At 40.2% G+C, this 18556-nt stretch overlaps 2 protein-coding genes across 5 annotated transcripts; both read right to left on the bottom strand.

Annotated features, from left to right (window-relative positions):
• Positions 1–31: 31 nt before the first annotated feature.
• slc16a13 (solute carrier family 16 member 13) lies at positions 32–8571 on the bottom strand. 3 transcript variants are annotated; one of them, XM_067580952.1, is made up of 8 exons: positions 8441–8571; positions 7901–8113; positions 6861–6916; positions 5018–6479; positions 3946–4089; positions 3612–3868; positions 2801–3332; positions 32–1479 (listed from the first exon to the last, which is right to left on the bottom strand). In XM_067580952.1, the coding sequence occupies exons 4-8, from the start codon at positions 5244–5246 to the stop codon at positions 1241–1243; spliced, it is 1401 nt and encodes a 466-aa protein (XP_067437053.1). In that variant the 5' UTR covers positions 5247–6479; positions 6861–6916; positions 7901–8113; positions 8441–8571; the 3' UTR covers positions 32–1240. The 3 variants fall into 3 exon arrangements, with proteins under 3 accessions (XP_067437053.1, XP_067437051.1, XP_067437052.1); XM_067580950.1 differs by having other exon boundaries at positions 5018–5248; XM_067580951.1 differs by having other exon boundaries at positions 5018–5248; positions 8327–8570.
• A 3300-nt stretch (positions 8572–11871) lies between these two features.
• On the bottom strand, positions 11872–18172 carry bcl6b (BCL6B transcription repressor). 2 transcript variants are annotated; one of them, XM_067579480.1, is made up of 12 exons: positions 18014–18172; positions 17564–17641; positions 17217–17437; positions 16701–16949; positions 16393–16527; positions 15979–16171; positions 15598–15809; positions 15407–15513; positions 15104–15247; positions 14883–15013; positions 13130–13267; positions 11872–13005 (listed from the first exon to the last, which is right to left on the bottom strand). In XM_067579480.1, the coding sequence occupies exons 3-12, from the start codon at positions 17429–17431 to the stop codon at positions 12865–12867; spliced, it is 1665 nt and encodes a 554-aa protein (XP_067435581.1). In that variant the 5' UTR covers positions 17432–17437; positions 17564–17641; positions 18014–18172; the 3' UTR covers positions 11872–12864. The 2 variants fall into 2 exon arrangements, with proteins under 2 accessions (XP_067435581.1, XP_067435582.1); XM_067579481.1 differs by having other exon boundaries at positions 16393–16524.
• Positions 18173–18556: the final 384 nt, after the last annotated feature.

The raw sequence follows: 18556 nt of genomic DNA, 5'->3' as shown, positions 1-18556 counted from the left end.
CTGCTACAAAAGACACATGGACACAATAAAACAAAATACACTTCTCTTTTATTGTAGATAAAGTGCAAAATATCACATTTTAAGTTCGAGAGTGGTAGGTTTAAGACTAGAAGGTCACAGCTTTGAATCTCTCAGGAAACACGTAGCTGGTTAAGACGAATGTCAACAATTACTGAAGCTCTTACTCTTCAGTAGCTGCCAGCAGGATGAAGTAAAATATTCAATCAAGAGCCTTTTGCTTTGCCAGGACGCCCACAGAGAAATTAGTGGACCAGTAACCAACAGGTCACAGTAACCCTGCAAACCTGTTGTTCATTCAGCTGTTCTAAAAAGCCAAATATCTGTTTACAAAGGCAGTCTTGGTTTATGGTTTACAAAAGTACAAAGTGTTTTGGCACACATCGTTACTGTGCCATCAGAAAAATGCACTTGAGAAACAACAGTCTCTTATTCCTGTTTGGAGGAGAAATTCCTGAGTCTGAGAGGGAGAACAGTGTTGGTGTGAGCAGCTCTTGTTTTTTTTGTTTTTTTTTTAAGAGCTGCTGCCGTGCTCATAATGAATCAGTGTTAACAGCGAGCAGAGCGGTGCTGCTAATTATTAAGAAATTCTCTCTCTTGAATCCATAAATCTGCAGCCACAAATCACACAGTTGTGTTAAGACCAAGAATCATTTGGACGACTTAATTCATCCATAGTTAAATGCCATTAGTGCTTCATTAATTGAATTTATATATAAAGAGGATAGTTAAAGATTAATTATGTAGGTAACATTTAAAATATACTACTAAGAGTCAGATTCACATTTTACATTCAAAGATTATAAAACTCTTTTTTTGCTTCTTGGCTCTTGAGTCAAATATGTGCAAACTTGATAGTTTGTGTAATAATACAACAGAAGTAAAACATCTCTTTTCCTATCTTGTATGTCATCTCACTGTGCGTGTAAAGCAACCACAGATCTGCACGTTGTAAATAACATGTTTAAATGTCCAGAGTCTTCTTTAAGGCAGGCGGCGCTGGCCTAAACATTAAACTGAGGTTACAATCTGTAACCGAGTTTTCACAGTAAGCTTCGGTCTTTACTTCTGGGACGGAGGTATGATGCAAACATGTAGCCTTTCAGCGACTTAATGTGACAGCAAACTTACTGCTGGCGTCTTCAGGTCTGAACTGAAGAGTACCAACAAGGTTCTTAACTCTTAACTTACACAGTCTTGCAGCTTATTGATCCAAATTATTTCACCTTTCAGACCATTCGGCTCCTCTATGATTCGTGTCAGAAGGCAAACTGTTCATCTGCTCCATCTCTGAATGTAGAGCCTTATTTTTGTTGTCAAGGGAACGTCTTTGCGGAGGCGGCGGATCCGTGCAGGAGAAGTAGTGAGGCAGAGTGGCCATGGTCAAGGTGCCGAGGATGAGGAAAGACCCCGCTACTATGAAGGAGGCGATGTAGTTGCCTGTGATGTCTTTGAGCAACCCTAGAGATAGAAGAGAAAAGATTCACGTTAAAACACAGAACACACAAATAAAAGGGCATAAAGATGTTACATAATAAGTAAGAAATCCAAACAATCAAATGAAACTGATCCACTTAAGGGAAATAAATGAGGTGCACATAGTTGGTCTCATGGTGATTAAGAAAAACACTCATCGTAATGTAAACAAGAAGAAATAGTAGTAGATAATAGTGGCTTTACTGTAATTTGTGTTCATGCAGAATCATGTTTTTAAGAAGCTTTTAAAGTCTTATTACTGTGACATCTTTAAATGGTTAAACAAGATTAAGGGTCAGTTGACCCAGGTTTAATTTGCCCCGGCTTAGAGACTTCTGTCTTTGAGATTTCACATGACCAAAGAGAAGACTGGAGTGAAATTGAAGTTAAATGGACTTTTTTTTTACAGCAGACATTTTCATCTGTCTGTCAAACACAGCTGTAACCAATAGCATCACTAATTGCAGTAACTAGCTCCACCTGTGACCAAATATCTGCTGTGAAAATGTCCGAGAATATCTGATTTATTTGGCAGCAATGAATGAAGAGGAGCGCTCTGATGCTAGTGAGGCTATCATTATTCAGTTTAGTGAGATTTATTAATAAATCAAAATGACACATAAAGTACAGGATGGACAGACTGAACATTTTTTATCTGCCAAAGGCGAGAGACGTGACCATTGTCGACTTTTATTGGAACTACTGTTGACAACTGAAACTGCAGCGAGTGTGTTTTGTGGATTGTCCAGCATGACAGGGACATTGATTCTGTAAAAACATGCTGCTGTTGATTTTTTTTTGGTATTTTTAATGCTTGAGCACCACAAACTAAATAATATTCACCTCCGTTGTGTTGGGGTGGAAGCAGGAATCTCACAGAAAACCTCAATAAATAAAACCAAATCTATCTGCATGACTGGATACCAATCGAGGTTAGTGAGAAAATACTTTGTTTTTATTTATTATATTATTATATTTAGGTGTTCTGACCCTCTCTGTGTGATAAGGTTGGGAATGAAGATCTAAGACTTAAAAAACTTTTTAAAAAAAAACAAAAAAAAACAAGAGGAAAGAGTAACAGTGAGGTTGACCCTGATTACTCCAATTAATGTTTGACTACTTTTAGCTTCAGTGTGTTAACTTGTGTTTACAGCCTGATTTAGGTCACTTTAGATAACATGGAAAAAAAGGTGACATGACCCTCAATGGAAAGATATATAAACTCAATGTGCAATCAAAATTGCAAACTCCGTCCTTTAACAGCGTGATTTATTAAGTCAGTCTTGACTTTTTGTACTAGTCCTACCTGACAGAGGTGTCCCCAGCAGTCCTGCACCGCTCTCAATGAGCTGCAGCAGCCCGAGGGCTCCCATCATGCGCTCCACACCCACGACCAACGGCACCGCCGCAAAGACCACGGAGGTCAACGCTCCAGAGCAGAAGCCGTAGAGGAGGCTGATCACCACCAGGGCGTAGTAGGAACCGTACAAGGAGCTCACAGGCAGCAGCATGATAAACACCCCCGCCAGCGTCGTCCATAAGCTCAGCAAATGGATCAGCCGAAAGTGACCCAGGTCTGAGAACCAGCCCGACACTATGCGGCCAAAAATGTCCGTAGCTCCGGCAGCTGACATGACAAAAGCAGCCTGGTACTCTGAGAAGCCGGCTTGGCGGCTGTGGGCCACCAGGTGGAAATATGGCACGAAGTAGCCGACGTTAAGAAGAGTGATGGCCATGGTGTAGGTGACGTAAGGCCTCTCGCAGAGCAGCGACAGCTCCAGGTATGAGGAGACTCGGTGCAGCGCTGCAGCACATGACAACTTGCTCTCTGAATCCACCTGCAGGAGAGGAAATGCCGAGCTTCATCTTAACCACTTATTTCCTAAGATAAAAGTTATTTATCCTTCTCAATACAGCAGACAATACATGGAAAGTAGTGACATTAAGTAATGACTTGATGATGTCATAAACCAGTTGTACCATTTTACTTTATGAGGTATTTTTTATCTGTCAGCAACAGTTTTATCTTTTCCTTTGACATCATTTATTGAATCCAGCCCCCTGCTGTACATATATGATGTGGTACAACAGGTGAAGACGGGAGAGTTTGGTCTCACCTTTGCTGGGGCTTTGGAGCGTCGCTTTGGACGGATGAGAGCCCCGCAGGGTACAATGTTGAGGCTCAGGCCCCCCAGAATCAGCAGGGCCCCTCGCCAGGCGTACACCTCCACCAGCAGCTGGAAGAGCGGGTTGAAAGCGAAGGAGGAGAGGCCGATGCTGGAGAACGCCAGTCCTAGAGCCAGGGTCCGCCGCCGTTTGAAGTTAGCCATGACTGTGGCCACCATGGGAGTGAAGACCAGCCCCCAACCCAAACCTGGAGGACAGAAGACAGAGATGTTTTCTAATCCAGTTATCCCCGAAGGAACAGGAACTACATGGCAGGCACGTTACCTGAAATTACACCCATAGTGAGGTAGAGGTGAACGAGACAGGTGGCCTGCGAGGCGAGTACGAGGCCGAGCCCAGCGAGACAGCCGCCCGTCATCACCACCACTCGGGCATCATATGCGTTACACAGAGCGGCACCCAGAGGACCTGCGAAACAAACACACACAGCTCCATTAGTCCAAATGTTTGCAGTCAACTAACAAACAGCTTTGTTTTTATCCTCGTCTGTGTTCTTTTTACTAAAACTAGAAATGAGAACGCTAACGCTAAAACCTTGAGATCATCCATCATGCAGTTTCCTCATCTGGCATCATCATTATATGTCTGATATCAGCCTGTTTAATCTCTTCACTGAAGCATTATGATGTTTGCAGTGAGAGAGATATGTTGTTCATGGCTGCACAACACCATCAAATGAAAATTTGTAGATACTTTGTGCAGTTTTTTTTCCTCCACATTTCCCTCAAAAGTCAGCCTGGCGTATTTGATATCCTTGAAAACATTTCGGAAGTTCATTAAGTTCAGTCATAAATGACCCAGTCAGTCATTACAAACCGATTGCTTGTTAAGTAGTTAATGAGTCACAGCCCTTCTGTCACAATCCACATAACACTGTTTCTCTTCCTGTGTGATTAATATGGATTTAATAAGAGAGAAGACACGAGATAATGGGTTTTACTTGGATAATGGAATAACAAATACCGCTGAAACAATTAGTGTGTTAAATTATGAGTCAATCAGCGGAAAATTAATCTGCAACCATTTAAAAAGTTGACTGTAAGTCATTTATCTAGCAAAACAAGAGTCTAAAATGTGAGGATTTGCTGCTTTTACATCAAAAATTTAATATATTTGAGCTTTCAAATGTGTTGGTCAAACAAAAAAAGCAATTTGAAGACGTCAGCTTGGGCTCTGACAAACTTTGATGGTCTTTTTTTGACATTTTTATAGACTGCATGATTAGAGCATTCATAAAAAAAAATAACCAACAGATGAATCCCTTGCTGAAACAATTGTTAGTTGCAGCTGCAATAACAAACAGCACGTTCATACTTTAACACACATAATGACTCACTGAAGAACTGCTGTGCCGCCAGGCCTGTTGAAGAGATCCAGGAGATGGCCTGAGCGCTCTCCTCGAAGTACTGGACAAACTCCACAAAAAAGATCCCCAAGCTACGCATCAGGCCGAACACAAGGCTGGTGCTGACAAACAGGGCCCCGACCAGCACCCAGCCCCAGCCTCCGTCAGGGCCCTCGGCTTCATCACTCCGGCTCTCTGCTTTGGGCTCCAGGCTGGTCATGACTAAAAGAGATTTATCAGTACAAATGAAAGGAAACAGAAGTCAGTGTGTAAGCAGATTGAGGAGGGTTGTTAGAGGACTAAGGAAGTAAAGGACATGAAGTCTCAGGGAAGAGGAAATGGAAGTGATAGCTCTCTTTCTTAAAGTGCGTGTGAAGAATCAGATCCTCTCTGCGGTTGTCAATAGCCGTAATCATTAACTCCTCACAAGACAATAAATTCCCTGGTCGTGCCGTGTCAGTTTGACCGGGCTGCTTAACAAGCTGCCCTTCGTTTGAGAACGAGATATAGGTGAGAGGTGAACTCTGACAATGACTGCTAAACAAGTGTTGATGGATCAGCTATGTGAAAATATTTGCTTGTTCAATACTGAAGGACAACAAAGAGCCTTAAACAGTTTGCTCTTGATTTCTCTTTCCTGCTTTTCATAGACATGGATCAATGAGCTGAAAGTGACACAGAAAATAAAACTTATCTTTTTTTGTCTTCAATATTTCACAAGTTTTTGATTGAGTTTTGTTCTTCTTCACTTCGTCATTTAACGGTGTCAAATGGTTTATTTCTGCATTGAAGTAGTAACCAATGCGGTAATATGACACTCGAGCATATATAGGTCGCAATGCTATGCCATTTAGATGTTTATGAATGATTTACAGAGTCTGGTGCACCTTTGTATGTTCTCTCTAAACCTGGACTTTGTATGTATGAAGTCTGACTATGATGTAAACCATCAATTTGCTGATACTTCCGTTCTCAAAAACTCATTTTGAAACACATGTTTCTCAACATCCAGAATTCTATGCACATAAACAAGAGCTCAAGTATCCATGCACTCACACACATGTCAAAGCTGCACAGATATGTTTTTTAAAAAAACATGTAGAAATTGTAAATAACCTTTAAGCTGGTATCTCCATTCTACTGCTCATTTAAAACCCAGAAAACCACATTTTTTATTGCGTCACCACAGCAACACTTGGATCATTAGTGTTTATTTTAAAGAGGAAAAATACTCCTCAACATTTTGTGCTGCTGACAGTAAAAAGCTCACATGGTACGTTCACTTTTCCCTTGAAAAAGGAACAGCTGCAATCTTTAAGTTCCTCTCTTTCAGCTACAGGAGCTGCAATTATTGACTTTCTCTGAACTACTATGATCAGAATTTCTAGAAGAATTCCCCCATTTTCACTTTGGTTGTCTTCCTGTCAGCTGTCAGCTTGTTCTGTTTGATTTCCTAGAAAAGAGTAAAAATAACCAACCTGATTATTCTTAACTAATGGTAACAGTACTCTTGTCACGAGTGTAATATGTCAAAGCAAACAATAATTTAGACTATTTTTGTTTTACTCTCTGTTGCTCAAAAATAACCTGAAGCAACAAGAAGCACAGCACAGTGACCTGATCCATTCCTCACCTAATGCCACTCGCTCAAGTGCTGCAGGAATTACAGGAATTTGCAGCCAACACACTTAAACCCACACGCACTGAAAGACTGAAAACAAACCTATCTAGAAAAACTACCTAGAAAAACTGACTGATAAGGAGGAAAATGAAAGCATCTGTGTTTCAACATGTGCTGAATAGTTACTGAAAAGGCTACAGATCTGAAACCTACCTGCTGTCGGAGAGGTGCAGGGAGGTCAGAAGCACCAGATTTAAGTGAGCTAAAAGCTGCAAGATAATAAAGGTTTTACATTAGAATCAATGTCACATGCAACGTGAGACATCGAGTGTTGTTTCCTGATCAAAACTGGGGCTGCAACATGCTCTTTTTTTATTGATTCATAGAATTCATTTGTAGTTTTGTACATAAATGGCCATCACAGCAAACCCAGAACATAATCAAAGTGCTTGTTATATCTGGTCAACAGTCTAAAACCCGGAGATGTTCAATTCACAGTTATATAAGACAGAGAAAAAGCCGCAGATCCTCATATTTTGAGAAACTTTCATTCCAAATATTTGACATTTTTCGTTTATAAATGCATTATATGATGAATCCATTATCAAAACTGTTAACCATTTGGTCACCTTATCAACATCCTGTTCTTTGTTTATTTGAATATGATTAGTTTTGAATTTTGTGATTTATACATAATGTAATTCCAATAGTAAGAAGCTTTTCCAAATCAATATTGTTCATAGAAAAGCTAATAAATAATCCAAGCTGAGCTTATTTAATTAAAAAAAACTTTTACAACTGGTTTAATGTTGCTCTGATCTTCTGTGTTATTTATGTCTGTGATAAAACATTTAATTAATTTTGAGTGTGCGGTACCAAAGACAAAAGGCCTATCTTGGATAAATTCACATTTGTACACTACACAATGATTTTCCCATCAATTAATATGGAGATGCTTGATCAAGTAGTTTAGATCTGCCACTATTAGTCGATTGATCAATTATACAATGACAGAATGTTAATTGCCACCTATTTTAATAATTGATTAATCATAGAGTCATTATTTAGGTAAAACTGCCAAAATTCTCTTGTTCCGGCTTCTCAGATGTGAAGATTTTATTGAATATCTTTGGATTGACTAAATTGATTAATCGAGGAGGCAATCAACAGATAAACTGACAATGAAAATAATCCTTAGCTGCAGCCAAATCATAAACATACTGATTACATGGTCCTGCCATAAACAAACACACCTGCAAACACGTGCCGCTCCTGGCTTTGCTCCAAGCTGCTGCAGCCTCATGAAGACAGTCAGTCAGCTTCACTCAGGATTAATTACACAGTAGTGGGCAATTAGGCAAACGTGAACGCGCACTGGAAGCTGTGCATGTGGCCTCTTCAAATCATAACTCCACGTAAATGACGCAGCCTCCACTTGGCGCATGCGCACTAGCTGCCACACACAGCTGTAATGACAGAGTAAGAAAAACACAGGTGATATATTGGTTGTGCCGCTGTAATTCAGATATGTTATTATTGCTCTTTAGCTGTTGCTCTCAAGGTTTTTGCTAAAGCAGTGTTAGTGAGCTTATCATAACGTTTACTGTACGCTGTACTGTATTATTATTATTATTGTTAACCGTTTCATAACGGAAATCTTAAAGAATAACGTTACTCACAGAAGAAGGCTGTCACGTAAATGTTGTAGCGTTTTGAAAAAAGCCGTCTGAACATCATTTAAAGCGTTCACAGTCAACTTAAAGCTTTTCTCGGATGATATTAACTCTACTCACTCCCGGTCTGTCGATATTTGTCTGGAGAAACATGCGGTCCGCCGTCATAAAGTCGAAGGTCAGTGCAGCAAACAACCAGCTGACAGCGGGGAGCTCCCACCACAGCCAACCGTTGACGGTTTAAAACTACGCATGCGCACTCCGGGAAAATAACAATTATAATAACAAAAATCACGCACAAAAAATTCTAATTAAAAACTTCTGGGGAACATCTTTTAAATATATTCTGAACATTTCTGTGAAGTTATCATCAGTGGTGTGGCTAAGTATATTTACTCAAGTATTGTAAGTACAATTTTGGGGTACTTTCACTTACTTCACTCACTTTTACTTTCCATTTGATGCTATTATATACTTCCACTCCACTACACTTCAGAGAGAAACACTTTCTACTCCACTACATTTATCTGACAGCTTTAGTTTTCAGATGATGATTTGGCACAATGGATAATATAACAAGCTTTTAAAATACAACACATTGTTAAAGATGAAACCAGTGGTTTCCAATCTTTTTGGCTTTTGATGTCTTACAAAAAGCAGTGTGTAGTCGGGGTCACATTTCACATGTCTATGAGTTGTTAACAGCTCCACCAAATAGTGATTTTTCCCTCTAAACTTCTCACATGGTTTCATTTCAATAAATGTTAAAAGGATCCAATATTTCACCAAAAATCAACGATTAGAGAAAAAGTCCAAAAACTGAAAACAGATTTGTCTATCAGAACTTTGTTTTTTCTTCTTTTGTCTCCCATCAATCATCTCATGACCCCTCAGATTTATCTGGTGACTCTTTGGAGGGACCCGACCCCTTGGTTGGGCACCACTGGACTAAACTAGCTAACTGTATATAAAGTAGTTGAAACTAGCTCCACCTCCAGTAGCTACAACAGTAACATGCTGCTCTAACACTGATGTTTCAGTATTAATAATCTAATGATGTCATATATAATAATATATCACTCAGAGGGACCAAACCACTACTTTTACTTCAATACTTTAACTACATCAAGCTGATGTAGGAATGCAGGACTTTTATTTATAATGAGGTATTGTTACATTGCTGTATTTGTACTTTTACTCATGTAAAGGATCTAATTACTTCCTCCATCTCTGGTTATCATTATTGTTGCCATAATTTTATTTTATTTATTAAGTCTGGTAAAAGCAAACTTAAAGCCTGTAAAGAATAGGTTCCCATTTTTTAACCTGTCTTAAAACAGTACCCATATGGTATCTACATTCAGTTTTTGTTGTAAGTAAGAAATAAGAGACAAATTCACAGATCTCATTCTGTTAAAATACCTTCTGAAGTTCAGCAAAAGTTAATATGGGGCTTCAGCAATCAGAGTTGGACAACTTGGTATCTTCCAAAGTTGCAGTCTCCTAAGTATGGAATTTCCTCTTTTTGAAACTGATAGACAGATAGTAAAGAGACGAGGCTGAAAGAGTCAAAAACAGATACACTCACCCGCCAGTTTATTAGGAACACCCAGATAAAACTAATGCAGCAAGATACAACAGCACTGCAACAAATCCTACCTTCATGAGGGTTATAAGATTCAGTTTTAGTTTAGTTTAGTTTAGTTTATGGTCATTTTAGAGGCTGTAGTTTGTGGTGCTGTTGAACTACAGTAAGTTATACTGAGAGGCATTTTTTTTAAAATATTTTGTCCCTGCTATTTTGATGAATGAGGGTATAAAAACTTCTCTAAAACAGATTTATTAGAAACTGAAGATTATAACCTTCATGATGGTCAGATTTATTGCAGGACTGATGTATTATACTTCACCAGTTTTTACCTCTTACTTAATAAAACTGGCAGGTGAATGTATAACACAACCAAACAGACAAATAAAAACAAGTTTAACAGCCCTGTTAATGTCCACAAGACTAACACTAGAGGGAGACAACCACAAAGTCTTAAAATCTCAACTGCCTAGAAATTGCTTTTAGGTTATTTCTCTCTCTGTTGGACAGTCTCACTATAAGAGGCCTCACTTTCCTGAGTCTGGAAGAGATGATTGTATGACTCAATTAATAAATGGCTTCATGAATGAAGTCATTTACTAGCCTATAACCTTTTACAGGGATATAGGGCGGTTTGATATGTTTATTTTTGCAACATATGCTGATCTCTTTTACATTATATCATTCGCTTTGTTCTTGTTCTTCATAAGCGTATATATGTAGGTTTATGAGCACATTTGTGGGTTTAATTTTGTACATATATTAGTGGCTGAATTGAATTCTCTCAGTATTTCAGCTGATAGTACATGGTGGATGTTCCTCAATGAATCACTTGATTGTAAAAAAAATTAAAGCAAATTTAACTCTTTTTTTATTCCCTCACTTAACTACATATGGCTTGCTGATATTTATATGCAGTATCTATATGTCAGAACAGAAACATTGTTTTTCTCTGCCCACAAACACACACACAGGTAAAAAACTATCTGACTACCTGCATGTCCGCCGTACATATAGGGTTTGGTTCACTGATGCTTTGTGTGACAAGAGGAAGGAAATACTTCTCTGAAACATGTTGACACAATAGCATTTATTGAAAGAATCAAGTTGCAAGTTCCTGAATTTGTTTTTGTACTTTCAATAAAATACACAGTAGGTTACTGGTAATATTAACTTCATGAAATAACTTGCTGCACAGTTCCCATGTTGTAGTCACTTCCTGAAATTGGTTCCACTAAAACATCTTATCTTGACTTTTCAGAATTGACTTGCGGGGAGATCCCTGACACTCAATCATTTGCCGCAAAATTAAGAGCAGAGTTCAGGCTTGGTTAAAAAAAAACATATATGTCATTGGTTTAATATTTTTAGTGGAAGGTGGGGTGCGGGGGGGGCGAAGGTTGGAAAGTCCCGTCACACTTCCAATGTTTGTCTGCTGAGCACGGACAATGAGCGCAGCTAGCCACAACTCATCAGGGAGCAGGAAGCAGGGATGACAGAGGGTGGGAGAGTTCAGCAGGAGTTTGCAGCTCCCTCAGTCACCCCCATCACCCCTCAGGAAACACCAGCGAGCTCACACACGTGTTGTCGCCTGGTAGTGTGTGTACCCAGTCCTAGGACTCTGGAGGAAGCAGGTGCCCAAAGTTTCATTGTTTCCACGCCAAGCACCAAGAAAAAAACACAACAAAAACCTACAAAATAGCGGGACAGATATGACTTTAGAGAAGACGTGATTCATGGGTAGAAAGAGTGCGTTAATGAGAGGAAGGAAGTTCAGGGAGGAGAAAGGCTGAAGGAGGGAAGTGTGGCAGAGTGCTTTGTGAGCCATGTTATTATATTATTGTTGAAACCAGAGACTATTTAGATAAACCAGACCAAATTCCAAGTGTGACTTTCATTACACATTCAACACAGTCAAACATATGTCATACAGTATATTTAATGAGACACTGAGCACCAAAGATCCAATTGATAAAAAAAAGATTTAATTTATTTTGTACAAAACCATCTTTGTCCAGCAAATGAACTCATACACATACAAATTTTTATATTATTATTAATTATCCAATTGCTTACAGTTGTCTTATTCAAATGCTCCTGTCAGAAAACAATATATCATTTCATTTCTTTACTTTATGTTCAGTACAAGACAACTAAGTCCTTTGCCTGCTTGGACTGCATATTTAAGTTTATTCAAAGAACATGCCGGCCCCAGGCCTCAAGGTTAAGATACATTTCAGTTAAATACACATTTAAGAAGAAAACTTCAGGATCTTAACACTGAGTAAGTTCTCTCCTAGACTTAAAACACATCATAATTTATTTATTTTTAATTTTCCAATGCTTACTTCCTAATGTATTTAAGTCAACTTTGTCAGTTAGTTCAAAAATCACCACCACTCCTTCATAAAACTTCCTTTATCTTTCTTTTCAGACCGTTCACATACTCAGACATCTAGAAAATTCTTTGCACACAAAACCAAAAATATTCCTCCTTTCCTTGTCTCATTCCTTTCTTTCTTTCTATCCCTTCACAAACCTTCAAAAACACTTTCTCTAACATTATCTCACAAAAAAGCCACCCCAGAATCCCGTTAAACCTTTAGATTCATCTGAATATTGCTAAAAATGAGTTCACGTAATCCAAAAAACATGATTTTCAAAGTCATTTTTAAATGTCTTTCTCTTTCTTCAAATGCAATCAGTTTGAATTTGTTTTACAAGTGGTCAACTAACCAGTGTGTTAAAGTAAAATTAGCTCCTCATATTCAAAAAGTAGCTGCTGATACAACTTAAAAATTGCTCAACCTCACTGGATCAGGGGTCATTCATCAATTCATACAATGAGTTATGTTTATTTGCCCTGTTGTTTCACCAAATTTCACCAAAGTAGTATTCTGTCCAATAGGCTACAGTCAAGACTGATGACCAGCTGAAAATGGGGGTCAAAAGGTCTTCAGCAGGCCTGCAGAATAGGCTGATAGGGTTCAGTCAGGACCTTGTAGCGGATCTTGGTGTTGGTGACGGCCCCGTGTTTCTGACGCAAGTGAAGACGCAGCTGGCTCTTGTGGCGGAAGTGAAGGTCGCACTTCTCACACTGGAAGACAAGAGATCAGCAGATTAGACGTGACAGGGCAAAGATAAGGGTCTTTCATAACCATTTTTTATTCTTTTATTGGTCAAACAGGCAGTGTGTGTGTGTGTGTGTGTGTTGGACTCACAGTGTAAGGCTTCTCTCCAGTGTGAATGCGCAGGTGACTCTTCAGGGTCTGCAGGTGGCGGAAGCGGGTGCCGCAGGTGTGGCACGGGTAAGGCTTCTCCCCTGTATGGATCAGGACGTGGGCCCTGAGATGGGCAACCTGTAGCACCAAGACAGACCACATAAATAAGTTGAGAGGTTGACAAGTTGAACAAACCAGCTGGAGCACTATGAAAAGGTAAGTTTTGTAAGCTAAAAATCATCCATGAGACACTAGATTCACCGTGAACGCTCAAATAAAAGTCCGGTGTCAGGTTCACTATGTTCTTTCTCCGCAGGAATCAAAACAAAGCAATAAAAGTGAAATTCAAACTGTTTTCCATATGGCAATAAGCAAGCGCTCTGTCCACAGAAAGTCTGTTTAAAGTCTGGATTTAAGTCTTACAGGATGTCTTCACATCATACATCGGTTTTCTTGATAGATGTTAGATTTTTTAAATGGGTAACTCTTGCTTTTGGAATATCAATGCAAAAGGATTCAGATACCAATTACATTGAACAAAATTGTCACCTGCTCTTTCAAATAAGTGACACTTTTACAGTTTTTAGACTGAACTGTTTGGTTTTTTTTTTACTTAGTTTTTTTAGTTCAATGGAGGCAAATATTTTTTCAATAATATAACCTAAATTTGCAGAAAAGTTAATTAATGAGGCAGCCCATCACTCAGCGGTTTACTGATCTGGACATTAATGTAACTGATACATTTCTAATCCTTTTGCAACTAACTTTCTTACTCTTATGGACCAGCTGAAGTTCAGTCTGAACCACTTATTACCACTGTCAGTTGCAGGTTGTGTAAATCCCATACAGATGAATAACCTTCCCTAATTAAATTATACCTATTATATTCTAGTGCATCCTGATCTTCCTCCTCAAATCATTTGTTAATACATTAGACAGCATTATGACTTCCTTTATCTGGAACCGTCAGCCGCCTCGACTACCAATGAAAACACATATGATGATGTACTGGGCTGCTACTAATTCTACACTGGCTCAACTCTCCAACTGCCACACCTTTAGCACATTACATAAAAAATAAAGTTGTAAAATCACCTTTCAAAATCTAGATACAGGTAAGACGTCACTTTGACCGGACTCTTTTCTCCTTAAAATCTCCAATTCATTCACATCACTTATTTAAAACGTCTCTACTAGGCAAAACTTTCCACTGGCACAACATGGGCACTGAGTCATCCGCTGATCTCTTATCAAGACGATCTCATCTAAAAACAATTTCACATATCATTCACATACAAATTCAACATTTTATGCACCAAATGCTCCCTCAGTTTCCTTGCTTTACCCCCATGTAATCGCTGCAGTTCTATTTTCACCCTTCATCTTTTAAAAGGCATAATTTCTATAATAATAAGCTCATACAGAAGCAAAATTTCAGTCTCAGGCCTTTAAAAGCTGACTGAGACTTAAATACTAGTCTTTCAGACAGTCTTTGGCTTTCTATTTTAGAGAGAGTCCACACTTCCTCTATTTGAGTCCAAAATTGTTTTATACAATGTAAAACACATCACCATAGATACTGGACAAAACAAAAATTGTCAGAACTGTTTCCTGAGGTGAGCTCACAGTTTCCTCAAAAGCAGAGGCAGATTGTGCTGCCTTTTCCACGTTGCTTGCCCGACTTTAAAACCACATCAAGCACATATTTACACACACACACACGCACGCACACGCACGCAGGGTTAATTCTCACCTGAACAAATCGTGCGCCGCAGGTGTCACAGCGGTAGGGCTTCTCTCCAGAGTGGATGCGAGAGTGAGTCTTCAGGTTGGCCGGTCGGTTGAACTGGGCTCCGCACACGTTACAACGGTACGGCTTGTCACCTGCCAGGTTGAGGGTCACTGTTAGATATTGTTTTAAAAAATTTTTAAAACAAAGACAGAAAAAAGAAGGAGTTTTTATTACAGCCTCACCTGAGCAGGTGGTCTTGGTTCCTCCGATGTTGCCAGAGTAACAGTATGGCACATAGTAGTTCTCTCTCTTTATTGCCTGCTGGTTGTGAAGGGCAGCTTCTGGATCAGTAGGGTGAAGTTTTGGGAAAGTGGTGCAGGGTGAGACTGAGGAAGTAGGCAAAAAAAAAAAAAAAGCATAAACATATTGCATGCATTGATTGTGATTCTACAGTTTGGAGGTGTATGTTTGAAATACTAAAATATCTGAGGCATAATCTGTTTAAATGTGATATTTCTGCAATAAGACAGAGGTTTGGCTCATACCTGTTCCCTCCTTGTGAGTGGGAGACAATGTTTGGTGATCCACAGAGGGGGGTGGCCCGAGGGGAGGGGCTCGGCCAGAACCCTCGTAGCAGGAGGCCTGCCCCTGTCTGGTGGAGAGAGGTTCATAATCTTGAAAATGCAAACTAACTCCCTCTTCATGAAATAATCCAATTTAATTTCCCATTTCTTACCTATCAATCTGACCAGGCACTTCTCCAGACCACGCCTCTGTTGGTGCTTTCGGTGTCATGGTCATCCTGTCGGCAATGGGGGATGGGTGACTTTGCGGTTCCTCCGTCTCCTCTTCTTTCACCGTTGTTGCAGCACAAAGAGGGTTAAGGACAATGTACTTGTATTTTTTCCAATTGCAGGCCTTTGGGTCTGGTGTGGCTTTGGTATCACTCTGAAGAAATAAAGATGAACACAGTCAATTAACTTTAATTTACCTGTAAAACAAAACTTCCAGGTGGTAACTTAAGCTGCATTTACTACCAGATAGTGACAACCACTTGATAGTTTTCATAATTATCCCGAAATTTTTAGATTTTTGCATTTATTTTCTTGAAACTTACCACAAGGTTTTTGTTACAGGTGTTAGACTCAGCTGGAGAGTTCGGCTGGCAGCTGGAGCGGGCGGGGCTGTCTGGAGATGGAGTTGGGCTGCCCATTAGGGGCGACTCAGGCTCTCCTTTCAGCTCCTTTGACCCAGGCTGGCTGGTTGGGAAAGCCCCTGGCTTGAGAGAGCCCCCGCCCTCCGCTGGGACCCTGCGGGAAACAAAACAAATGCTGTAATGAGCTAAACATGTCAACAGACAAAGACACACAAACACAAGCAGCAGCATTTGTGGTAACTTGCAAACACACACACATCAATTCCAAGATCTCCAAAGTGAAAATCAAGTTGGTGCGAGCATCACGTTCATACTCTACTTTCTTCTACCTCCATCTCAATACATGATTTACAATGACACACAGTCTTTTCTCACCTGGTTGCTCCTGCCGTTGGGAGGAATTGCTGCGGTCCTGGATAAGGCAGGTCCCCTCCTTTAGGGGCTACAGAGGCTACAGACACCCTGGAATCCAGCTCCAATTGGGGGTGTCTTGCACTCATATTCTCCCTGCTGAAAAACAAAAATACTGTCAACCACTCAAGTCAAAAACATGCAAAACTGCACTTTAAAATCCATCCTATTGGAATCATACTGTATCTTTTGAATTATTTATTATTTATCCATAAAATCTGTCCATGCCCTGATGACATGTGTTCTCCCTAGTGATCTTTCCAGCCCTTCACCTGTGCAGCTGCATGAAATCCCGGCAGGTATTGACCACATGGTCCATCTGCATGTGGGTTGCAGCGGCGAGCACCCCGGGGACGATGCTTGGCGTCAGGGGCAGGCGGGAGGTGTACATGAAGTCGAGCAGCAGGGAGACGCTGGATGGGTCCAAGGTGTTAGGGAGAGATACGGTCATGAGTTGCTCCCTGCTGCCACTGCAGCCCTGAAGCAGCACACGACGGGTGTACAGCGAATAGAAGAACCCACTGAGAGGAAAGAGGGAAAAGAAATATTTAAGGTAGGATATGCAATAAATGGATGGATGCTTGATGTGTTTTTTAAGGGAAATAAGGCAGAAATAGTGGGAAAAGGCTGTAGAGGTGGAAAAGCAGCACAAACAGAGGACATATATACTATTTCACTAGACAAATCAAACATAGAAATGTGTAAAAAGCTGATAACATAAAACATTCTGTCATTAAAGGAAAAGAGGGCTGCAGAGGGACTATTTTGTGTAGAGTGCATACACCAACCTGCATGCCACCAGCACTGCACAGTGTGCCCGTAGGTGCACGTTGCCAACAACCAGGGTGGTGTCAGTCAAGATGTTGCGGTGCCGGAGTTCGTTCAGGTTCAACAGCACATCGTTGGAGTGGCGAGTAAACTCTTTCACATATCCTTCAGCTGGGGCCGCTGCCCTCAGCTCCTGCCTTCTGTCAACCCTGTATCCTTCCACTACTTCCATCATGCTCTTCTGTATTGAATGAAAGGAGGAAAGAGATCATTTGAGAGTTACTCACAATGCATGCATTTGAATTTGAGCATTTGCATGAAAAAAAATGAGATATTTTCCAAAGTCTGGCATGCAGTAATGACCTACCTGTGTGTAACTTATAGAATAAATAGATTGGAGTGTCCCAGACACATCTGTTAGGTGAGACCAGCTCCCTACTCGTACCTGAAAGAAGTAAAAAAAAATTGTTTCTCGTGCATGTTTGAGTTTCACTGTCCAAATTATTGCAGCCAACAAAGAAGTTGCAAATGCAGCAGTAATAATAAGTAATAATTAGAGAGTTAAGCAAGTAAAACAAACATTAAATGTTGCGAAAAAAATCTAAAATTAAACACTCAAAGTCACTCAAAGCAATTTAAATCAATGAACAGATGTATGTTCATCCTTATCTGACTAAATCTAACCATTACGCGATTATGTTTCCAAACTTAATGGTTAACTTTTAAGGATTAATCAAGAGATGAAATGAAATCATAACCATAAAATCCAAGCAAGCAGCTATCAGACAGACAAAAAAAAAAACATTTTCCAACTCACCCCGACCAGCAGGGACGAGAACTAACGTGCACCGCACTGACGTCAAACCCCTCAGCTCAGTATTCAGGTCTACAATCAAAGACGTGGAGCAGGGGCACAGCCTCCACTGGCTCTCAGCAAAACTGTGAGGGAAGGCTGAAGGGAGGGAACTCTTTATAATGTCGCGCAGGAAGCCCCCATACAACCAGAGCTGCTCGTTTCCTCTTTCCTCAATGGCCCACGCGTACAATGGAAGCAACGCAGGAAAAGCCCTGGCCCATGCCCCGGGCTCCAAGTATTTTTAGTGGGCTATTAGTTTTTCTAAACCCCCATAGCTCTGAGCGAAGTAATGGCAGGAAAACATAGTGTGTTTCTGTGCCACGTTGAAAAAATATATATGAAGACCCTCGGGGAGGCGCGCTACGTGCCTGACTGTCCAGGGGTAAGCCAGAGAATATAAACCTTCCCCCACCAACGCTTTCCTATACCCTTCACCTCTCTCCAGGACAGAGGAAACCGTCTGAGAGGAAGCTGGAAGACTAATTTATTGTTGGATAAACAAGC

This window comes from Thunnus thynnus, chromosome 22 (assembly GCF_963924715.1).
Source record: "Thunnus thynnus chromosome 22, fThuThy2.1, whole genome shotgun sequence".
In the NCBI taxonomy this organism is placed as follows: Eukaryota; Metazoa; Chordata; class Actinopteri; order Scombriformes; family Scombridae; genus Thunnus; species Thunnus thynnus.
Note: the sequence above shows the minus strand (reverse complement) of the source record. Positions and strands in the feature narration are given on the sequence as shown.